Source organism: Lissotriton helveticus, chromosome 4_1 (assembly GCF_964261635.1).
Source record: "Lissotriton helveticus chromosome 4_1, aLisHel1.1, whole genome shotgun sequence".
In the NCBI taxonomy this organism is placed as follows: Eukaryota; Metazoa; Chordata; class Amphibia; order Caudata; family Salamandridae; genus Lissotriton; species Lissotriton helveticus.
Window position 1 is genome coordinate 1,524,115,953 of NC_136063.1, and position 24,643 is coordinate 1,524,140,595.

Here is a 24,643-nt window from a genome sequence, read left to right on the forward strand (position 1 = left end):
GACCCATAGGGTATGGCAATCAATAGGATGTGCTACACTGTGCCTCACTAACAAACTATCAAGTTTGCAACAAAAGCTCATCTTAGGTTTGGCAGATGGAGTTCACGTTTTTCGAGACTGTAAAATTAAAAACATATCCGCCCACTGAATATATCACGCTTAATTCGTATTCTGCCCGAGTCACGTGCATTTTAACATTTTGAGGTCTGGACCGACAACGCAGCTGTGTGCCATACTTATTGTTATTTAATATATACATTGCGTTACCTTTGGCTCGGCCCAGGGACTATTTCACCTTTATCTAATGCTAATGACTATCTGGAATATAATTATGACTTCTATGGATCGCTTGCATTTCAATGAATAAGGGACCATTTTACATCTCAAAGGTGCACTGAATCATCCCAGAATTACATTTTTTATCTCATAGATGCAGTGTGCACAGAAGGCATTCTTTATTTTTTTCACTGCAACATTTTTAAAAAAAAATACTTTATTCAGGTCTCAAAGTGCAAGCCAGGCCCATTGGCTTTGCCAGTAATAGACTGCCTGCCTCACCCACTTGGAAACTTTTATAAGCTATACAACCTCAGGCTGTTCTATGGAAGCAGCGAGGCATGTTGATGACATCGGCAATGCGCATGCCTGTGGAGGAGGACACCGGATACTTGTGTTGTGCACAATATCCACAAACTAAATTCTCCTCCTGGAGACAGGCAAGTGTAGAAGGGGGAGGGGCCAGATACACCAGCACAGGCAACTGCAGAAGAAAAAAGTAGAGTGACACAAGGGAAGTATGTAAATCAGCTCAACAAGAGTTCCGGAATGGTAACAAATAAAACAAAAACAAACAGGAGAAGCATCAGCCTGTGATTAACCTATGCAAATAACCACCAGGGCTCCAGAGAGGTGTGGACACAATTGTTGACACGGAAGCTGTAGAGCGAAGCGAGAAGCGAGAACATAAGAGGCTATAAATATGCCTGGGGGGAAGTCAAATAATAAATGTTGGGGTTCACAATCGGAATAACTTAAAGAGGGTGAAGAAAGAAGACATAGCTCATAAGCACCCACTGGTGTTCAGACAGGATGTGGCACACCTGACTCTATGGTGGAACGCGTGACGAAGACAGCGGCAAACAGAAGAACATTTGTGGAGGGCTTTTCTGATGGCACTAAATGGGCCAAAGAGTGAGAGTGATAGTAAAGGTTCTCTTAAGTTTATAAGAGAGGGAGGGAAGATGGATCAGGAGAGAGCTGCAGCCCTCAACCAAGTGTTGGCAGGGAGCCTGGTTGGTCCAGGCTGCCATAGCATGAGTGAGGGTGTCAGGGAAAAAGAGGCTGGTGTGCCACTTACAGGATCTCTAGGCCCAGAAATGTTGAAGTGGTAAGACTAAGAAAAGTTGGGAAACTGGGAGAAGGGGAGAGGATGTTAGAGGCAAAAGAGGATGGGTTGCTTTATCTTGTTGGCCGGCAGAGTCCCACATGTTATTCAGCAATATTTTAATAGTAGGTACATCATAGTGTGTACGGCCATATGAGGAAATTGTGAGCTTTATCCTGCCATATTTAACCAAACACTTATCAGACTCAAAACACTGTTGCCATTTGATTCCCTATGCTGTGTGTAGTGGTGGAAAGACGTCACAGTACACCACATCTGATGGGTTTTCCAATAAGTTTTATTGGAGACACAACTGGTACTTAACAAGATGCCAGGAGCAGCTGCCCACCTTGGAATTCCCTCCGCCTTACAATCTATCATGGAATCTCCAAAGTAGAACTCATTCAAATGCATTAATGGAACACATGTAAATATACCTACATCATAACACTGTGCCCAGGCAGAAGGGAAGGGACTTCCCTCTATGTGGGGATGTGAGAGGGCAAGTAGCTTGCCTGCCCCTGCATGAAATAGCTCAAGTAGAGATGAGGCAGGTGATTTGTCTCAGGAGGCAGGTGTAGCGTCATTAAATCTAAAAGTAGATTTTATGAAGCGTAAAAACACACTTTTATTGCCAACGTCACACAGTTCTCTCCGCCAATGACTACCCCTTTTACTGAGTAAACATTCTACAAGCCAAACTCAGATGTCTGTGTTCAGAGATGTTAAGAGTGAGGCACAGCTTCGGTATGGCAATATCACAGCAAGGGTGGCATTAAAAGGCCCAGGGGTAGAAGCAAAAATTCCAGTTCTCTGTAAAACACTCAAATACCTTATGGATCAGTGGCGCTATAGAAAAAAGATGCAAATAAAAAGATATGCCAATGTAGGCTGGGTGTGACACTAGATATAGATTAATTAAAAGCTAGCAGAATAAAGGAATTTATAGCGCTGGTGCAGGACTGCAGGGCCCTGAAATGTTGAAAAGCTGAGACTAAGAACATTTTGAAAATGGAGAGACAGGAATGGCATTGTTCAAAGGTAGAGGGAGTTATTATAGTTGCTTTATGAACTAAGCAGTATGGGCATAATGTTCTGGACAGCAAAATGGGCGAGAAATGGAAAAGTGTGAGCTCTATCCTGCTTCCATTATAAACTGACTTTTTTTTATCAAACTCAAAGTGTGGTCACGCGATTAGCGTCCAGTCTCGAAACGAAAACGATTTAAGAACTGCTTGAATCAGAGGATGGACATATCTTAATGATTAAACTCTTGAACTAGCACCAAGAAAGCAATAACCCACTCCTACTGATTAATCTTTATGCACATCCAGATCCAGGAATCAGCACTTCTAGTGTATCTAAACCTTCAAGCATTTTATTAGGCAGCCTGCAAGATCAATTATCCCCAGATATTTTAGTCACAGTAGACTTTAATATGAATTTACCGACTGTATTTCCCCGAGATGGCCCAATAACTCAACAGGACTATCTATAGTCTGTCCACGTGCAGTCCGCGAAGGATACAAGTAGGAGAGGTAACGATGCCAAGGCAGTTACACTAGTGAAAGACCTAGAATCCCTAGGGCTGAGTACAGAGTGGAAGATACCAGCAAGACACACCTCTGCAATGATCTTACTATTCTGCAGATTCGACCTCCATACTCGACTACACAGTTGCCGCTCTCCCCTTACTCTGCTTATTCTCCTCATTTAAGATTGTCAAAACAATCAAAGGTGATCATGGGCAACAGAAAATAGAAATCAATGCGTAAAACCAACTCCATGACAAAGCACTCTCTTTACAGGGAGGGCTTGGTACAATCAATTACCGGAAGCTCTACTGGTCAGAAAAAATATTACAACGTATTGGGGACACAGCCCTAACCTTAGCAAATCATTGCTTCAGTAAGGATCATCTTAGCCCGGCTACCAAATGGTCACTTTTCAAGGACAAACTAATGGGTCACCAACACAACCCAAAAGCCCCTCTTCACACCGACACAAGGGAATCACAGAAGCTCAAAGGCGGCACAAAGTATCTGCTTTTGCCATGCAGTCAAAAAGGAGCGTAATCGCACCCGGAGATTCACTAAGAAACATCCTGCAAACCCTAAAAAACACAAATACTTGAAAAGCTTAAATAAATTTACAGGTAAATGATATGGAAGGAAGAATCAATCTCAACACAAAACTTATGAATAGAAGCTCTGCATCATACCAAATAGAAAAATTCAAGGGACTTCTGGAAAAAGGTTAATAGTCTGAACCGAGCACCTACCACAGCCACCAGCTCCAATCTAAGCAGCTGGGTCAAGTTCTAGAAGGACCATTTTAAACATTCTCCTGCAGTGACTCCTACTTATCCAGATATACAGGACCAGTCTACTAAAATTCCACCTTATAGTCCGGAAGCCACCCCGTACATCGTTCTTGAAGAACAAACATGTAAAGTCATTCATGGGGCAGGCCGCTGGGGCCCCAGGACCAAACGGCCTACTGCAAGTACTGTGTAAAACAAATCTAACATACTGGGTAGCTACTGTAACCACAACATTTAACATTACTCTACAATAACAAATCATTCCAGATTCTTGGAAGGGCTCTATAATGAATCCAGTTTTCAAGAATGGGGACCATCACCAACCAGCAAACTATCACCTGATAACCCTTCTGGATACAGAGGCAAACACCTTGCAATCCTGCTACTTACAGACCCACTGCAGTGGGCCAATGACAATCACATTGTCCCCCCAAATCAAACTGAGTTCCCCCAAGGTGCTGGCACATCAACTAATATACTGGCATCATCATTAATAATGGACAAACTCAAGCACAAAAAGCAACCACTCTACTCATGTTACGTTGATTATAAGGCCTCGTTTGATTGCGTGAACTGCAACCTTCTTTTGCAAAAGCTATCATCAAGCGGTATCCTGGTTCACCTTCTAAAAGCCATACAGCTCCTGCATACAGACACCTGGGCAAGGGTGAGAATGTGAGACGGTTTAATCCTGTCCAAGGAAATGCAAACATATAAGAGCCTAAAGCAAGGCTGGGTTTTGGCACCATATCTATTTAACCTTTTTTCTGCCAACTTATCTTCCGCATGGACACAATAAATTTGCATGCACCCAAGTTAGGTTCTATGCACATCTCAACCTTGCTATCCGTGGATGGCGTGATCATGCTTAGCCAGACACAAATTGGGCTACAATTACTTATTGATAAGCTGTTCTTATATTCCTCAACCATCGGGATGAAAATAAATCTGAAGAAAACTAAGATCATGGAAGTCAGCAGCAGGATCCAGAAGAACCATACATGGCTCCTATAAGGTGAACAATTGGAGTTAGCAAGAACCTAAAGATATTTAGGGGTACTCCTTGATGAAAGAGGCTCCTTTCAACAGCATAGGAAAGACCTGATGCGGAAAGGGAACACCTTGATCCTAGCTTTCCTTACCTTACAACGAGCTCTGGCCGGCCCATGCTTTTTACCCCTGCTGAAAGTAACAGGAGCAAAACTCATCCCATTTATTTCTTATTGAAGCGAAGCCCTTCGCGGCAGGGATGGACCAGTCATAAACCTAATTTTAACTAAAGCATTTAGATCACTGTTTTATCTCCACAAAATGCTTCACCTGCACAGATAAGCAGGGCCGCCAGGCATTTCCCCGGTGGGCCACCAGAGTGGGGGCCCAGTTTTGGGCCCCGGGGGCCGTTTTTGTTACAGGGCCGTTTTTGCAGCATAGTTTCCATAGTTTCCTGTAACAAAATGGGCTGAAACTGGCCCTGGCAAACAGCTCAACTGCACCCCGAACCCTTCGGGGGGCTGGCTGAGCACTTTGCTAGGGCTGGTTTTGGTTCCCAGTCCAGCCCTGCAGATAAGGCTAGAGTTTGGCTTACCAAATCAATCAATCGCAAGAAAAGGGGTTGATGTAAAAACATAGAACAGAATCAGGTCTGCCACAGAAAGTCAACTGTACCATGCGCTTTCGAAGGAAATGCAAACAAATGAAACTGCACCTACTCACCGTTACCTCGATTTGGCCATTAATTATTTAGGTATTTGTGTTATATAGGAAAACTCTCCATGTACAATTACCTTAAAAAGCTGGTTAAGAGCATTGTAAAAAAAACTCCTCTGTTAACAGACAAAGAGATTTTATCATCCAGATCACATACCTGAACTATCCTAAATGAGTACAAAACACTTAAGCCTCAGTCTTACCTAGAGACTGGGTAGTCAAGTCATCTAAAAATTGACTTTATGCACTACAGTTTTGGCTTTTTTCCTGGGAAACCGATGAAAAGTCATGGAAAAGGAGAGATACAAAGGACCGCTGCAGACTTTGTAATTCCGGAGAAGAAAGCATTATACACAATACATATCTTTGCCCAGTCTTATTCCAAGAAAGGAGGTTACTGCTTAAAACCCCTTTTAATTAACGGGATTCGGACATGCAGGAAGGCAGTAATTGCAAGTCTAAAAGTTACAGACTCTATTTTGAACTGTCGATATGCAAAATTCCTAACACCTACCAGGAAAAAATTGATCGCCACCAATGTCCAGCTGTGTTAATCACAATCCCACCCCCTTTCTCTACTATCTCTGCACTCTCTTGTAACCGCACTTTGCACTTTACTATAAAATGCACTTTGCTCGGTGTGCCTCTGTGTGTGTTACTTAAACTAAGTTGTAAGGTTGCAACTAAGATGATAACTCGTTTTTAGACTATGTCGTACACAACATTTTTTTATTATATTATTATTAAATTACATTTTAAGCCGTGTTGCAACTAACTGTACAATAAGAACTTACAACTTGATTTAAGAACTGTGTGATGCTTACTCCAGCTTTTTAAGTTTATGGCAGGAAAAACACTGACTTATTTTACTTGGATTAAAAAAACACACATTGGTAAGTTTGCAAGTGATGGTAGATGAGTTGTACTAAGAGACAACTCCACTCCCAACATTTGGGACGTGTAGCTACTGGCATTACGTTAGCTGGCATGCACCGCCCTCCTCCAGGAGCCCAGCTGCGGCAGCCATGTTAGTGCTGTTCTACTGTAACTGTAAGCATCAATGTCTCCGGCCGGACTGGTTGGCAGGGTAACAAGCAGAATAATAGAACCCATCCCGAAACCTTTTGTGACAACAGCAGATCATAAAGCGTGGGCGCGACAGCTGCCAGCAACCATTCTCAAGCAACCATAGCACCTGGCTTGCAGAAGCGATGTGCCTTAGTGATAAAACCACTTAAACATATGGATACTGTGGTTCCCCTGGAGGAGACAACAGTCAATAAAGCATGATCGCCAAAGGCACAGAGGAAATGTATTGTCTAAGGTCTCAAAAAACTTTCTATTCAGCATCACATCGGCAGACCCCATTTTCAGGATGTCTCTTGTAGCCAGAACTGTCTACCACCTCTTCATTCTTTCCAGCTAAACAGACACCATTCTACATAACCCTAAAAATACCCACAGATAAAGCCTAACCCGTATATTTTGTATAGAGTACTTTTTCAGGCAAAGGATGTCTTCCTTGTAAACTATACAACAAGCATTACAAAGCCAAAAGGTATGGGTTTAATGTGCTAACACATGCAGCATAAGCACCTTAGAGCAAGTCACTCAAAAGGCAGCCCGCAGGAGGGGTCGTAGAGGGCTATCATGTTTAACTAGTCCATCATGCAGTTCAGAGGAAGCACTGTAGTGGAGGTGGATGGATACCTCCGAAAAGCCAATAGCATTCAGTGAGATATTAATGCTCCCCTGGGCCGAGCCAAGGCCTATTGACAAAGTCGCAAGTCAATGGCTGGAAGAGGCCCATCAAACAAAGCCAATAGTTGAAAGGGGTGGACAGAAGACCCTCTCTATGTATACTGTGAGCAGCAGGTCTCACTGACAGCTGAACAGTCAAAATCCAAACCTAATAAATGGAGTTCTTCATACATAGATGGCATCATCCCCTGGGATTCTCATATGAGGATGATAAACTTCAATGTAGATGTTAGGTTATCCTTAAAACCCTATTGGTCCTTCTTATGGCTAATGTCGGCAATCACGTTAAATGCTGTGCCTCTCTCGTGTCTGCTTCTCTTCGATATCACCAATGATTATGTATGTTTTTCGTGCATCTTTTTATTTTATTTTTTTGTGGTCATAGCAGAGCATTTATTAAGGAGGCCCAGATGCAGCACACTCTGATCTGTCCTGCCTACTCATTATTTATTTGGAGTTCTTATGACATGCTTTCAGTTACTTTGTGGCGTTGGGCTTTTCAGTGAAAGCTTAGAGTGCAAAAGTGGGGACCATGTCTGATATTTTACATTCACAGCTAATTCTCACAGGTAAAGATAATGCAGCCCCTAGTGTGTTGCATGTGGATTCCTTTGTCTAGGGCAGGTGGAAGGTAGGAAAAGAATCAGGACGAACCACAAGTCCTACAGGAGTTGGGAGTCACACGACTATTACATGGCTGGTGTGCAGTGCAGGATTCCACCATCACTGTGCCCTGGCCAGACATGAACCTCTTTCACACTGACTGCTCAGAACTGGTTATGCCTTACACTAAGTAAGGAAAGCAGTGGCGTGGTCAGTGCTTAATTTGAGCTGGTGGTTTCCGGTGCTCAGCACCAGCACTTAATTGTCAGCACCGATGCTTGTGACAGTCTGCCACAAGGTAGTGCTGACTGGCTAATTTAGGGATGACCACAGCAACAGTTAGGTATTAATTAAATATATATTAAAAATGATTCTTATCTGCTGCCCAAGTCATTCTTATAGCTTATGGGGTGTATAATAATCCGATTGTCAAACTTGTAGGAGTGTAACGGTTAGTAATTGTGTTGTTGCTATCATTGGCAGCATGGCAGGGGCAATATGTAGTGCAAGCTGCAGTGGCCTCCTGACAAGAGGCCTGGCACTTATGTTTTTTTACAAATTAAGCACCGGGCATAGTTATCGGAATTGCAGTTGATGTAGTGGTACTGGGGTCCAGGGCTACGAGGGCCCACTGTACCCCTCAGAGTCCTGGCTATGACGTATTTATGTTTCTCTACCAAATGAGAGGACGGGGCCCGATTTGCCTACAACAAACAGGATGATGGTTTCTATGCTAGTGGGATCTGTATGGTGCAAACCAAGTGAAGAAGCCAGAGGGGCGTTGTCCATGGTCAAAGGCAGGCATACAGTTCATAAGCGACAGGAGAGGAAGCTGGACAATAGATTATTACTACATTGTGATTTAATGTTCTTGGTGTTGCGTGTTACATTTTATGCTTTCCATTGCGCCTTACAAAGGTTTGCTCCATACCTTATTCAAAGTAAACCACAAAAGTAAAACAAAGACCACTTGTGACCTTAAAACGTGGCCATTCTGATTTACAAATCAGGTGTGCAAAAAGGCTAATCTGGCTTCTATGTGCAGCACGACACACACTTTTGCAAACAGTATTATTAAAACCCCCAATATATTTTGTTATCTGTCTTAAGTATACAACAGCCACATGTGCTCCTCGGTCAGCCAGGAGTGGTACAGGATTTCTAGTCATTGTTTCTTCTGCCCCTGCTGGAACCATTTCACCTGTCCCTCCTGTACCTCTTCTCCCAGCCTACACCTGTTTCACCCTCAACCCTACTAAAGCAAGACTCCTGACTGCCTCCTCTGACACGTACGCTTTGTTTCGCCAGTGTATCCTGTAACACCCTTACACAATGGCTTTCTTCTGTGTCCTCACCCTCCTCGGCTTAATCTTGTTGCACAACCATTCTGTTTCCTCTAACAACCACTGCTTTCCTGGTCACTGCAGAATCCCTTTCTTTTCACACCAGCAGTAAGGAGTTCCCACCGAGCCAGGCTCTCTGTCCACAAATGTAGTCACCCATCTGTGCCGGACAGTTTATGAGAGAAGCCAATTCATTAGGAGGTAATGAGTGGACGCTGGTCAGGGGAGATTACTTTCTGCTAAGCAGCAGGGTTGAAGGCCCCACCTTACCTTAAGTTCAGTCCAGTGGATTAAATGTAGTTAATGCCATTATGTTTGCAGACAATGTGAGAGAGGGCGGTGAGAGCTCCTTCCAGGTGAGAAAGCAGGCTATTCCTTACTTAACATTTTCCATCAATAACACGATTTGTGCAGAGCACCAGATGTCACACTGCACTCGCCTGTGCATTGAGAGCCTGTCTGTCGTGCACGAAATGAAGAGTGTACATTGAAGCCGGGCGCCCGGCTGGGAGAAACATGTGCTTCATAAAATATTTAAAGAGGAGAAATAAATAAATGAAGAAGTGGATGCCAGAAAGCACCAGCAGAACAGACACTTGTTGATCTGATACAAATAAGAGCACAACCTACGCAATTTCCTGCACAATAAGTAAACATGTACAGAAGGCAAGCCTCTGCTTAAGTGTAATTCTGAAAGCACTATGTAATTCTCCATCACACACACCGAGAGTTGACCAACACAGCGGAAACACCACAAAGACCTTTCCACCTACCTTTTTGGCTGTCCCAGGCATACAGCTCTTTGACCCCCAGCTCGTTCAGGGACTTGGCGGGGTCCAGGGCCTCCTTGGTGACATTGTCCCGCAGGAGAATGGTGTGGGGCGGGCTGGACTCGCACTTCTCGCAGATGGCCGGCAGCAGCTCCCGCACCGGCACCTGGGGGTTCACCCGCAGCACCGTCTTCTGCGTCCGGAGAAAGTTCACCACCAGCCGGACTGACTTCTGTAGAGACAGGAGAAGAGGGGATGTCAGTCACCCGGGCGCCCAGCTCCCACTGACAGCCAGTGCAGCAAGTGCAACACCTTTCTATTCTCCTCACCGGGTCCTTCACAGGCAAGTCTCGTGACTCACGAGAGGTGGGAGGGGCTCGCGACACAGAGAGAGATTCCTTCAGCTGGCTGGCCCTTCTTATTTCTGATTAAGGACATAATCTACCTAACAATGCGCTAAGGAGGCTCCCCTCCCTCGCAGACAGGTGAATCACCGCTGCAGGTGAACAAACGGGTAAGCAAGAGCTTCAATCAAACATACACTCCTTATTGAGAGCATGGAATGCACAATCCACGCCTATAGGTAAAACAACCCCTGTGTGCCACAAAGACAGAAACAGTCGATCCGAGCACTCTTTGTTTTGGAATGAATAGTATCAAATGTCACACTTTTCTTATAGGAGGTGGAACATTTTAGCATCCCTGTGACAGCAGGAAACGTCTCTGTCAGCAAAGGTTGTTATTCTTAAAGGATGTGTAGAAAGGATGAAATGACGCCAGCGTTAGTTAACCAAATGCCTTTATTACTAAGACATAGAACCAACGACCTCAGCCACAGCCTGATCATGAACAGCTTCCTCTCCACTGTCCCCGGCGCTCGCCTTGGAATCTTGATCGCGGTGACATTCCAAATGATGTCACCGCGAGCAGTTCCATCACATGCTGGGCGCCGGGGGGCTTAGAAGAGGGAGATACCACACATCCCCCTTCCCTGCGGAAGGAAAATATAAATTAGAACATGAACAACGAAACGTACAGGGTGAGGCTTATAAGCTCTAGAGGGTTGGGAGTGGCAGCATGGACCCGGACCTAGTCGGGTGGCAACTCAAGGTAGGCAGGCAAGCATAGGCTACATCATAACATATTGATCAAAGTGCCTGGGGGGTCTGGTCGCTCTCCTGTTGGGCCTATCACCTGGGTGAGGGCCTGCTGTCAGCCTCTTGGTGGTGGAACTGAGGTCCAGCATAGAGCCACCCTCGCCAACCCTTTCACTCTCAGTGTCCTTCTCCGGCGAGTGGTATCTTACCACTCTCCCCAGGTTCCATATCTTTCCCTCCTGAGTCTTGACTGCATTCTTGAATAGCTTGGTGATTTTAGTGGGACAGCTGTACCCTGACCAGCTTGCTCTCCCAGTGGGAGACCTGATTTTGATACTATCTCCTACTTTGAACTCGACCTCCCGGGCGGCTTTACGCCGGTCGTATCCTTCCTTCCTTCTTTTCAAGGCTTCTTCTTGCCTCTTCACGCTCTCCGTTTCCTTGGTCCGGTCTGACCAACCCTTGTGCCACTCCATCCACCCTGGGGTGAGCTTGGTGTTGGGTATCCTGGCGCGGAGTAGCTCGAAAGGGGTGACGCCCGTGGTCTGGTGCGGCGTGAACCTGTATGCTTCTAATCGCTTCCACACCTCTTCTTTCCAGCTTATGCCACTGGCCTTGGCCAACTGGATGCTCTCCTTGAGGGTCTTATTAAAACGCTCGACCATGCCATTGGTTTCGGGGTGGTACAAAGCGCAATGTTTGTGTCTGATGCCTCTTTCTTCAAGGAAGTCCTCCATCTCCTTCGAACACAGTTGTACCCCATTATCAGTGAGGATGCTGCTGGGCAGCCCTTCCCGGATGAATACTTCCTCTAGGAATCCGATGACGGTTTTTGTCATGACCTCACTGACGATCTTCATCTCTGGCCACCGGGAGTATAGATCCACGAGCACCAATATGTAAGGCGTCCGCAGTTCCCCAGACATAGGGCCCAGGATGTCTAAAGCCAACTCCTCCCACGGTCCCGACGGAGGCGGCCTGCACACCATGGGGGGTGTCTGTTGTCTAAGGACCTTGTCACTGCTGCTGCATGGAATGCACTCTCTGATTCTCCTTTCGGTGACCAGGTCCATGTTCGGCCACCAATAGCTCTCCCTGAGTCTTTGCTTGGTTTTGGTAATGCCCAAGTGTCCCTCGTGGGCTATCTCAACCAGGTTGTCTCTCACTGTTGCAGGTGGTACAAGCCTTGTCCCTCTGAACAGGCATCCGTCTGCTATGGACAATTCATCCTTGATGGCCAGGAACGGCCGCAGGTTTTCATCACGTTTGTCTCCATGCCTCCATCCGTCTTTTATTCTTGTGCAGATCTCCTCCAGTATCTTGTCCTCTCTCAACGCCTTCCTCCATGTTTCTTCTCCCAACGCCTTTTGGATGGTGCAGACATCCTCCAACTGAAGGCCCTCCTCTTCATCATCCTCCTTTTCTTGCCTCTCACTCGCTTCTTCATCGCTGACGAGTCTGGAAAGGCAGTCAGCTGCGAGGTTCTGCGTTCCTGGGACATACTCGACGTTGAAGGTGTATTCCTGCAGACTGACCACCCACCGCCTTATCCTGCTGGAGATGGCGTCCAGACCCTTTTTGCTGAATACTTCTACCAACGGCTTGTGGTCAGTTCGGAGGATGAACTGGGTCCCCCACAGGAAGTCTCTGAACTTCCCTACAGCCCAAGACACTGCCAACGCCTCTTTTTCGATTACTGAATAATTGTTCTCGGACTTCTGGAGTGACCTCGAGGCAAAAGCTATAGTTTCTTCTCCTCCTTCTCCTATTTGGGTGAGTACAGCTCCCAACCCTTTAGCGCTTGCATCGGTGGTGACTACTGTTGCCCGGTTGGGTACGTATGACTTCAAACTGGGGGCCTCCGCAAGTGCCCTCCTTACGTCCTCGAACTCTCTCTGGCACTCCTGACTCCATTTGAACTCATTCTCCTTCTTCAACAGCAGCCTGATGGCGTATGTCCTTCCCGCCAGGTTTCTTATGAACTTCCCGTAGAACTCCAACATCCCCATGAACGACTTGATCTCATCCTTGCCCTTGGGGGGTGTCAGATTCACGATTGTGTTTTGTAGTTCAGCCTTGGGACGTATACCTTCTGTCGTCACCTTGTGCCCCAGAAAGTCCAATTCTGCACAGCCAAACACACGCTTGTCCTTTTTGACGGTAAGGCCTTGTGACTGAAACCTCCCAAGCACACATCTTAGCCTTTCATCGTGCTCCTCATGGTTCTTGGCGAATACAAGCACATCATCCTGATAGCACATGACGCCTGGGATGTCTTTCAAGATGTTGCCCATTGTTCTCTGAAACACGGCGGCAGCCGAGACTAGCCCGAAAGGCATCGTTCTAAACTTGTAGGCACCCATGGGCGTCACAAATGCAGTGAGTTCCTGAGACTCCTCGTGCAGTCTTATTTGGAAATAGGCTGAGGTGAGGTCAAGAGTGGAAAATACCTTGGCCCCCTCTAGCATGCTCATCATTTGGGTGATGTTAGGTAAGGGGTACCGGTCGACCACGACCTCCTTGTTCAATGCCCTCAAGTCGATGCAGAGCCGGGCTGATCCATCCTTTTTCTTCGCTGCCACGATGGGCGCCAACCATTCTGTCGCTTCCACCGGTTCAATGATCCCGGCTTTGCATAGTTTCTCCAGTTCGGACTTCACCTCCTCCTGGATGGCAATTGGGAGTTTCCTAACTTTAGCCACTACTGGCCTGGCGTTCTCCTTCAATCTTATTTTGTGGCAATAGTTCTTTAGGCACCCTAGTTCTTCTCTGAACACTTCCTTGAACTCTGCTACAACGTCCACCTCGTGTTCTTGTATCTCTTGTATCAAGATCTGGGGATCACTGTTTGGATTTAAGTAGACTCCTAGCTCTTTCTGTGCCTGCCAGCCCAAGATGTTGTCTCCCACCGTGGACACATAGACCTTGGAGACTGTTGCTCGGTTGCGGTATCCAATCTTCCCTAGGAAATACCCTTTCATGGAGATAGGGCGACCAGCATACCCCCCAGGCCTCAGGTCCATTCTCCTCAACGTTATCTTGCCCTTAGACACTCGTGAGAACTCTTCTGTGCTAATAATGGTAATTCTCGAACAGGAGTCGAACAGAGCTTCTAAGTCCACATCTCCTACTCTAATGGTGTCCTTAGGGCTACTGACCTGTCCTCCCTCCACCTGCACCACTATTTCCCCGCACGTGACCTCGCTGGGACTGTAGACTTGTGACTCTTGCACTTGCACCACTATCTCATCGCACACTACATTGGTCCTGTCTCTACCCTGTCTACTGGCTCCTTGCCCGCTCTTGCAGTACTGCTTGAAATGTCCCTTTTTCCCACACTTATTACACGTGAATCTGAGAGCAGGGCACTCTCTGTCGTTAGCAAAGTGCCCTTGCTTACCACACCTATAGCAGGTACCCTTGAATGATCCTCCTACTTTGCCCTCTCTCTGTTCTCTTCCCGCTACCTTCTGGCCCTTAACCACAGATACTGCCTCACACTCCGTCACCACCTCGCTTACATTGGTCTTTTCTTCGCTTTTCTTTTCCCCTGCGTCCTGTTTTATCTCCTTGACGCACTGCAGCATATGCTCTACCTGTTTAGCTATTATGTGGACCTCCCTCAAGGGTGGGTCGTCCTTGAGCCATAATTCTTCCCGCACTCGCTCCATTCTACAAGCCAACACAAACTGGTCCCTGATTCTTTCCTCGCTTGCGCCACCAAACTTACACGTGGCAGCTAATTTCCTCAGGTCAGACACAAAATCTTCTATAGACTCCCCTTCCTTCTGTGCTCTTCTCCCAAAATGGTACCTCTCCATGATCGTGCTGGTCTTGGTGAGGTAGTGCACATCTAGTTTCTTTAGACTTATCTCGAACTCGTTCAGCCCCCTAGCTTCCTGCGCCCCTAAATCTGGGAGGTGATCTAGGACTTCCTCACCTTCTGCCCCTAGATAATAGGCCAGCAACGCAACCTTCCTCTCAAGACCAAGGTTTGGCCCACACACAGTGGCATAATTTAAAAACACTTTCTTCCATTTCTTCCACTGAATCGTGGGATCGCCTGGGGTGGTTAGGAAAAACGGTGGAGGGGTCACACTTTGCATGGTTGGACGCTACAGGTCTGTACTAGTACCCAGATGAATGCACGTGCCCTCTGAACCACTGTAGTTCTAGTAACCCACAGGAAACTTACATCCCTTTTTTTTTTTTTTTTTAAATTGACACCCTGCACACCATATATTATGCTCTACTGCCAGCACATTCAGGATGAACATTAAAGCTCTCTTTCACTTGTCCCAGGGCGTGTTAGGGCTAAGCACACAGTCAAACAGGAATTGCGGTAGAAAGATCTCCACCTACAGACACTGCTCTCATTGCTCAGTGGTAGTGTCTGTGTTTTTTTTTTTTTCCACTCAGTCTGATGGTACTGTAGCCAGTCCCCTTTCTATGGCTATGGTTAGGTGAGCCAATGAGGATGCGATTCCCTTCCTCTGCCTGTGGGGACTTCCTGCCTGGAGACTTCGATGGGGTTCCTGTCAGGGCGGCGCCAGCAACGAAAAGGGTGTCCTCGGATGGTGGAGAGAGTCCCGCAACCCCCTCCTACACGTGTGGGGTAGTGTCCACAGCCTGCTACGTTTGTTAGTCGACACCACCCTTGAGCCACAAGATGAGAGGGAGGGGTCGGGAAGATTCAGCGCCCCCGGAAGGAACCCGCTGCAGTGCGCGCTGCTTTCCCGTAGCTGTCTCCTATGTGTGGCGGCCCTCCTGAATGGAACCCAAACTCTTGGCACCCGGAGGCTGAGTGGTGACAACAGCGCGGCGCTCGAGCTGGTAAGAGTCTGCCCAAACCTGCCTGCCGCCCCTTTGCCTCACTGATCACTGGGTGCCTGTGCGCCGCCTCAGATTTGGGTTTCACACACGCTGCACCAAAACCGATTCGCCTGTGCCCGACTCAGCACACGAGATAACCTCCTCCCCCGCTTACTTCCATACCTTGACACGAAGATCACAGCACCCCAAGGCTAGCTTGACGACAGTTCCCACAGCTCACACGATCTGTGAGGCAATTCTCTTTCTTCACCGCACTTCCGCTCCCCGCTGACAGCCGAGGGCCTCCTCACACACCGCAGCCTGGCAACACTTACGGTCCCGCAGTCGTCCTCTCCACCTTATTTTCCCTCTTCCTTTATACTTCGCTGTAGCCTCTTCAACTGGTGGTTCCTTTTCGACGCGGTCTGCCTCTGCTTTTCTTGCGCTTCCCTTCTGCGGAATGCTGCTCAGCTGTCTGCTTAATTACCCTGCTGTCACTTCCAGCAGATGACGATAGCGTGTTGAGGTCGCTGATGCTCCTTTACCCTCGTCGCCAGTGTAGAAAGGATGAAATGACGCCAGCGTTAGTTAACCAAATGCCTTTATTACTAAGACATAGAACCAACGACCTCAGCCACAGCCTGATCATGAACAGCTTCCTCTCCACTGTCCCCGGCGCTCGCCTTGGAATCTTGATCGCGGTGACATTCCAAATGATGTCACCGCGAGCAGTTCCATCACATGCTGGGCGCCGGGGGGCTTAGAAGAGGGAGATACCACAGGATGCAATAAGCAACACTGGCGCACTGGGGCTACCTGCAGCTACATCTTGTGCTCCTGGGCTACAGAAAGTATATATAGGAAGCCTTGGGGCACAGGGCGGTTAACAAGGCTGGTGCACGGTGACTTTTAGCCCCTGCCACCAGATCGGACACAAGTATGCAGTCCATACCTCCCTGGCTCTGGTAATCTATGCAGATACCCACCCTTCAATATGAAATTGTGTTTTTAGGAAGTATGCTGTTTTATGTATTCAGTGGAACTGGCCTGCATGTCCCCACTTTACACTGCTGTCCACTGGACACATCTGCCAACAGTACAGGCACAAAATGCAGACACCCAAAAAAGGCCCTTCGTGTGCATTTAGCTAATATCCACTAACACTGAAGACAAGCGCAAAGCACAGCCAACCAAAACACCCTTCAAATGAGCCATTGAATTGTCTTTTGCACCCAGGATGTCAGATGCTAACAATAACACCGGTGACGTCATTAATGCCCATTATATTTACTTACCTGGTATGTGGATCCCTGGAAAGTTGTTCTGCTTGAAAGTTGACATGATCACCTTTCATGGAAATCTGAGACTTCTTAAAAAATTCCACCCTTATGCTTCATGTTCCCACTGAGTCAACAGTTCAACAAGGTCATCAAAGTCATTACTGGAGACAAGAACCACGAGGCAGTCTCAAGTGGAAGTTGTAAGAAGACAAAAGGAAAGAAGAGAGAGTGACAAACTACATAAACCACAGCTCTTCCAAGGCCATGAAGGTGAAGGTACAGGTACTTAACTCTTTCCTCCACCAAAGGCAAGTAAACGTGCAAGGCCCCACTGACAATGATCTATGAGCATTGTGCTCTCTTCTGGTGAGGAAGTGTAGGCTGTGAAAGTGCATCAAAGCATCTCTGGCTAACTGAAGTGCATTAAACTACCTTCGCCACCAAGTAATGGCTGGCCCCAAAGCTACTCTAAGAGTTATGGATTAACGCGAATGGGAGTCAGCCGTAAACATTCTAAGTAACTCTCTTTTCATTAGTGGTAGCCCCATGCAACACTCTTTAAAGGAAGCAATTTTCAATGTCCCTAGCCAATAGGCACATTTTTTAACTATATAAAAGGCCATATTTTAACACATATAAAGGATTAAGAGCAAATATGAAAGGAAACAGATGTCTCAGATGTTCCTTAATCTACTTAAAAGCCACTTTAGGTAAACAAAAATGCCTATAAACAAATACTGCAAACAGATAAATATAAATGTCGAAATCAGCTATGGTCAAGTTGTACTAAATAATGATACATTTTTAAAGGAAACAAAATGCCCCCATTGCTCACCAAGTAATGGGAGTTATTGCAATGTCAGACATAAGCCAGGGATCTGGACTCTTGAACTCCAAGTTTATTTCACTGTAAAAGGTATGGAAAGTAAGCAGAGTGGTACCTACCACTAATGTTAATTTATAACGCTGCACATGCGACCTGCTACGTTCTCCCACTAAACCCGCTTTCCCAACGTTTCACTGGTAAAAAGATTGCTCTGTCCAGCTGCGACTGAGGAAGTTAGTGACCATGCAAAACACTGGTTAGTAACAAGCATGGATGAACTATCATTATAAGAGATCAAATTTGGTCATATTTATAGTTTAGTAGTTTCCAAGGATAAATTATTCTTTGCAGAACGTGGCATTAAAAACACAAAATAAATGTGCAGAGCAGAACAAATACCAGAACTCAAAGGGAATAAAGAATGTGGAGAAAATTCTTTGGTATATCTGAAAGTTAGCATCTGCAAAAAGTGTGACTAGGAGACCATGTTGCAGAACTTCAGATCTCTAAAAAGCTGCATTTTGCACAAAGGTTGTTATCAGATTTGAACATTTCCCCCGTGGAACATGTCTAAAAGGAAGAAATACGGGACTCCACAGAAAATTTCTGGATGTGCCGTTTACAATAATTGCATCCAGATGGACTGAACATCATTGATAATGCCACCTAATTCCTGCATATCTCAAGATATTTCGGGACTGCATTGATTCCACATTCGAAATGGAATCTTCACTCATGATTCCTTGTGAAAATCCAGCAGTGTCAGACATGCAGCCACTGAGTACACAATCTTGTACTACCTGAGGAAGGCGGAAAATGAAACAAAATATATTTTTGTTCTTTGTTGAGTCCATTTGTTTGAGTGACTTCTTTCTTATATATCTTATTTCTTTGTGGCTCGTATCCTTTGGAAATTAGTTTTGCCCTGGTTGGCTACTGTTTTCTTGCAATCCTTCACCTTCAAGTATATTGTTTCTGGAATTACAAACCTTGTACTCTTTGGATCCGACACTCAAGCCAGAAGCAACCACCATGTATTCTAGATATGCACTGTTCATCCAGGAGAAAATTAGTAAGGAGCAATTTACAATAGCAAATTTACAAATTTATTGAAAACTCAACATCTATCCCTCCTCATGTTTTGATCCTTCATCTTCAGCTATCTAGATAGATGGATAGATGGATAGATAGACAGACAGACAGACAGACACAAAAAAAAGAAATTGTAAGAATGGTACAGCAGTACTCCTGCGGGACCCTGCGTGGTCCTCCTGTGAATTACTAGAGTCCTCCCAAGGTATGGCCACTCAAGCGTCACCATCACGGTACCCCATATAAGCTTCACTGGGTAAAGCTTGTACGGTCCCACAGCATCACTGAAGTGAACCTCGAGGGGTGGCACTGCTGGAGTACTGTGGTACCATGAAAAAATTAAAAAAGAGAAATGAAATGTGCAGTGGGCGTCTGCAGGGGGATTGGCCTGAGGCCAACACTGAGCTGTGGTTGGCTGATGACGACTCCACACCGTACAAGGCCTACAGCTATGCACAGCGGGAGGTTAGCCACCTAAGGGGGTTGGGCACAGTGAGGGTGAAGCTGGAGTGCTAGTAGTGTAGGAGTACCATGGTTTCAGGAAAAAAAAACAAATAAAACTAAAATATGGGTTGGGGTTCTGCAGAGGGTTGGGGGCAGGGACAGGCCACAAGCAAGGCTGACAACCACCTGCTGCACATGATCAAAGGCCATGTGAAGCAGAGGGTTGGCTGCTTGAGCAGTAGGTTGGTCATGCATGGGAGAAGTTGGCCGCCCAGGCAGGTTTGGCTCGGGCCAGGTCCTACAACCAATTCCCCATGTGCATGGCCAAAGACTATGCGCACTGGGGGGTGGGCTTTGGCCCCCACAACTGAGCTACGGCACAGGACCCGGACAGAGGTCAGACTTGGCTTCCAAACCTCACTGCACACGGCTGAAAGACCTGTGTAGCAAGATAGTTGGCTGAGTATAGTATAAAGAAATAGAAATTCACTGAAAAGAGGTTAAAGTGACTGAATAGTTAGGTATGATAATAGGCTCTTTCCTTACATAAAAAAATCTCAGAAATTCACTGAAAAAAACAAAGGTTAAAGTGACTGAATAGTTCGGTATGGTAATAAGAGCTGGTGGCATGGTGGGAAAAAAACAATAGACTGGAATGCAGCCCATGTAATTACCAGTGGCTGAGATAAATTCAATCATTTCACCCATCCCTTTTTTGTATTCTTCAAAGCTTAGAAAAAACTGGACGGAGAACCACTGGCACAGTACCTACTCTCCTGAGGCAAGGAAATGTTACACCCTAGTCATAGCAGCAGACAAACAAGTGATACGATCAACAAAGTGCAGAAATTACTCATGCATGGGTTGACCAAACTGTCAACTTGATCACAGAATTATTCAGTCATTAAACAGCTGGCAGCTCCTCTGGATAAACAGGGTGGTTACCCTTCCTAGTAACACCTTTGTGATTCTCTTTCTAACTTCTTGTTTGAAAAATAGCTAATAAAAAGGATACAATAAAGAAAGAAACCGCACTATTCACTGAAGAGAGTTTTCAGCAATATGTTCTCACTCAGTGAAATTTTAACCTCATACGCCCTGGGGCTGTATAATGAAAGTGTCCCAGGCCATAACGGGTGTTTGCGTCCGCTTTTGTGAGCTCCGGGGCAAGTGGCGGCACGAGCGTCGCCCCACTGCCTGGCTCAAATCCAGCAAATTTAAAATAAAATGATGTTCTTGCATCATTTTATTTAGCATTTGCCGGCTCTTAGCCAGTGGTGTTGGGAGGGGCTGGGCCAAGGCATGGGAAGGGGGAGGAAGAGTGCTATGTGCACTCCACTCCCTAAGTGTGCATATGTGTTTTGGCCAGCCAACTCAGGGCGACCAAAACACACATGCGCACTTAGGTTGTCTCCAGCCCAGCTGCAACGAGTAGCCAGGCTGGAGAAACCCCAAAGACTCCTTGGTCTGAGCATGGCGTCTTTCCTGCCTGCTTAGACCAATTAAAGTGCTGCTTTTGCAGCACCGGGATTGGATGGGAGTCTGGGTCCCGCTGAGTCCCACTGGAGGCGGCTGGCGGCAAAAGCTAAGTTAAAAAAAAATGTTTTTGTAACACCCCCCCACGTGACCCCTCCATCGTGACACAACCCGCCCCACCACCCTTTGCTTGTGGCGGGCACTTTTGTATTACAGAAGGGGCTGCAGACGCTTGTGCGATCCCTTCTGTAATACGGATAGTGCTAGCGCACATAAAGCACCAGCGCTATCTTTGGGAGGCATTCCTTCATTCGCATGGGGCCATACCCCATGCAAATGAGGGAATCCCTTTGCCTCTGCTCCTGCACCGTATTACAGACGTGGGCGCAGAGGCAAAGAAACTCTCAGGAGGCATATTGACAGTCTGCCACTTCAAATGTGGAGCACTGTCAGTGCACTCCCTGATTGCAGCCCTCTGGCATGGGGAAAGGGGGTCCCATGGGTGCCCCAGACATCCCCTTGCAGGCAGGTTCAGTCATTGTCTGCACCCGCCTGCAAGGGGATCGCTAATCCCCTTCAGAATTAAAGGGAGGTGCCTCCTGCAATGTGAAAAACAGAGCGGCTTTAAAGCAGCCTCTCCACTTTTCAGAGGAATGTGCTGCCCCCAGGGCAGCCCAAGTACCCGGCTTCCATGGGGGCAGGGCATTTATGGTAATGAGACGCATTTTCATTGTTTGCGATTTGCACACCTTTTAAAAGGTGTGCCCAGCGCAAACAATAAAAATGTGCCTTTAGTGTTAAACGGACCCATGAGGCCATACCTCTTGCCAAGTATTCCAGATCGATACAAAAGGGGATGATGGACGGAGCGTTTGAGCAAATCAAACACTCACTCCCAGTCAACTGATCTGGGTTTAATCCATCACCATTCTTTAGCTCACTCCGCCACCCCAGTTCAGACATGGCCATATGCAAATCAGTCTGACCCTGTGCCTCATGGGAACAGTCCAGCCCGAAGTGCCAAAGCCATGTCTTCCCTGGACCAGAAAAAAGCATCCTGGGACCGATTTCTGGCATTACAGCCGTCATCAGCCAGGCTAGCTTGAATATTGATTCCAGATCGAAGCAGGACACATGCCCAGCCTATGTTATGAAACAACTGGCTCTTATCTTGGTAACAGAAATAACAGTACTATTCAACCTCTGTCTTAGACTGGGTAAGGCTCCTGATAAATGAAAGGTGGCCTTGATAAGACCTTTCTGAAGAAACCTCAATTTTCTCCTACAGGTTTAGAGCTAGACAGAGCACCGTGCTAGTGGTGATATATGACTTAAGGCGCAAAATGGACTGTGTAGACCTGTACACTTTTATTTTATTTGACCTATCTGCAAAGTTTCACACCGTTTACCACACAATCCTCCTCTCTAGAATTTTGATACTGACCTGTGACAAGTTATAGGTGCAGGGTTATGAGTCATTTCTCATCTCACAATCGCAAACCATTTCCCCCCTTTTCAATTCTGATCCGGAATCAGCATCTTGTGGTGTCTCACAGGGGTGTATACCACCAACAATACTTTTTAATATCTAACTGGATCATTTAGGGTAATTCTTACATGAGTTGGATGTACAACTCTTCATGTACACCGACAGCAAACAGTTTTAAACAAAACTGCACCAATCAAAAACCCCAGTTCTGCCTCCACCCTAGACTTCAAAACCCTCATGGTAGTTCATTTCAATCAATTTTTTAAAGTTTAATCCTGCAACCACCAAGCTGTTAATTTCCAGGAATGATGTTCAGAGCTTGCAACCATCCATCTGGCTGGATATGATGAGACCTTGCTCAAAGCCCTTTAAAATAGCTTGCAATCAAGGTATTGATCTGGAAGCTAATCCATCCCTGGAGCTTCAAGGACAGATGTAGGCTTTGTCAGTTTTACCTCTTTCTGTAAGGGTTGCGGAGGATCTTACATCTGCCACCCTGACAGACAGCTGATGGCCAGATTTAGACCCAACGCTGGCCCAGCACTTACCTTTGTACCTTCACAGAACCTGCTGTCATGGTGGTTCCTCTAAAGCATGGGTACTCACAAACTTTCTCTCGGGGGCCAAATTTACAGTGTGGTTTGTGGCCGAGGGCCGCACTGGTGGGGGTGGGGTCAGAGGGGGAGGGGCGGGGATAAAGCAAAAAGAAAACTTGTGACCATGAGGTTAAACACAGGTCCCTGCAGCAGATGCCTTCATCCACTGAGCCACCGGACCCAGAATACATACACCTCTCTCTCCCTCCTGCCCTCCCTCTCCCTCCTGCCCTCCCTCTCCCTCCTGCCCTCTCTCTCCCTCCTGCCCTCCCTCTCCCTCTCCATCTCTCTCTCCCTCCTGCTCTCCCTCTCCCTCCTGCCCTCTCTCTCCCTCCTGCCCTCCCTCTCCCTCCTGCCCTTCCTCTCCCTCTCCATCTCTCTCTCCCTCCTGCCCTCCCTCTCCCTCTTGCCCTCTCTCTCCTTCTTGCCCTCTCTCTCCCTCCTGCCCTCCCTCTCCCTCCTGCCCTCTCTCTCCCTCCTGTCCTCCCTCTCCCTCTCCATCTCTCTCTCCCTCCAGCTCTCCCTCTCCCTCCTGCCCTCTCTCTCCCTCCTGCCCTCCCTCTCCCTCCTGCCCTTCCTCTCCCTCTCCATCTCTCTCTCCCTCCTGCCCTCCCTCTCCCTCTTGCCCTCTCTCTCCCTCCTGTCCTCCCTCTTCCTCCTGCCCGCCCTCTCCCACCTGCCCTCCCTCTCCCTCCTGCCCTCTCTCTCCCTCCGCCCTCCCTCTCCCTCTCCATCTCTCCCTCCTGCCCTCCCTCTCCCTCTTGCCCTCTCTCTCCCTTCTGCCCTCTCTCTCTCTCCTGCCCTCCCTCTTCCTCCTGCCCTCCCTCTCCCTCCTGCCCCCCCCTCTCCCTCCTGCCATCTCTCTCCCTCCTGCCCTCCCTCTCCCTCTCTCCCTCCTGCCCTCCCTCGCCCTCTTGCCCTATCTCTTCCTCCTGCCCTCTCTCTCCCTCCTGCCCTCCCTCTCCATTTCCGCCCTCTCCCTCCTTCCCTCCCTCTCCCTCCTGCCCTCCCTTTCCCTCCCTCTCCCTCCTGCCCTCCCTCTCCCTCCTGCCCTCTCTCTCCCTCCTGCCCTCTCTCTCCCTCCTGCCCTCTCTCTCCCTCCTGTCCTCCCTCTCCCTCTCCATCTCTCTCTCCCTCCAGCTCTCCCTCTCCCTCCTGCCCTCTCTCTCCCTCCTGCCCTCCCTCTCCCTCCTGCCCTTCCTCTCCCTCTCCATCTCTCTCTCCCTCCTGCCCTCCCTCTCCCTCTTGCCCTCTCTCTCCCTCCTGTCCTCTCTCTCCCTCCTGCCCTTCCTCTCCCTCTCCATCTCTCTCTCCCTCCTGCCCTCTCTTTCCCTCCTGCCCTCTCTCTCCCTCCTGCCCTCTCTCTCCCTCCTGCTCTCCCTCTCCATATCCCTCTCCCTCCTGCCCTCCCTCTCCATCTCTCTCTCCCTCCTGCCCTCCCTCTCCCTCCTGCCCTCTCTCTCCCTCCTGCTCTCCCTCTCCATATCCCTCTCCCTCCTGCCCTCCCTCTCCATCTCTCTCTCCCTCCTGCCCTCTTTCTCCCTCTCCATCTCTCTCTCCCTCCTGCACTCCCTCTCCCTCCTGCCATCCCTCTCGATCTCTCTCTCCTTCCTGCCTTCCCTCTCCCTCCTGCCCTCCCA

At 47.6% G+C, this 24,643-nt stretch overlaps 1 protein-coding gene across 3 annotated transcripts in view; it reads right to left on the reverse strand.

The window, feature by feature from the left end:
- Window positions 1-24,643, reverse strand: part of COBL (cordon-bleu WH2 repeat protein) — a 960,165-nt gene that overhangs the window by 500,060 nt on the left and 435,462 nt on the right. For all 3 annotated transcript variants that reach the window (XM_078688123.1, XM_078688124.1, XM_078688125.1), the window contains one exon: window positions 9,895-10,123. In XM_078688123.1, the coding sequence (XP_078544249.1) occupies window positions 9,895-10,123 (229 nt within the window). The remainder of the gene's footprint in view (window positions 1-9,894; window positions 10,124-24,643) is intronic.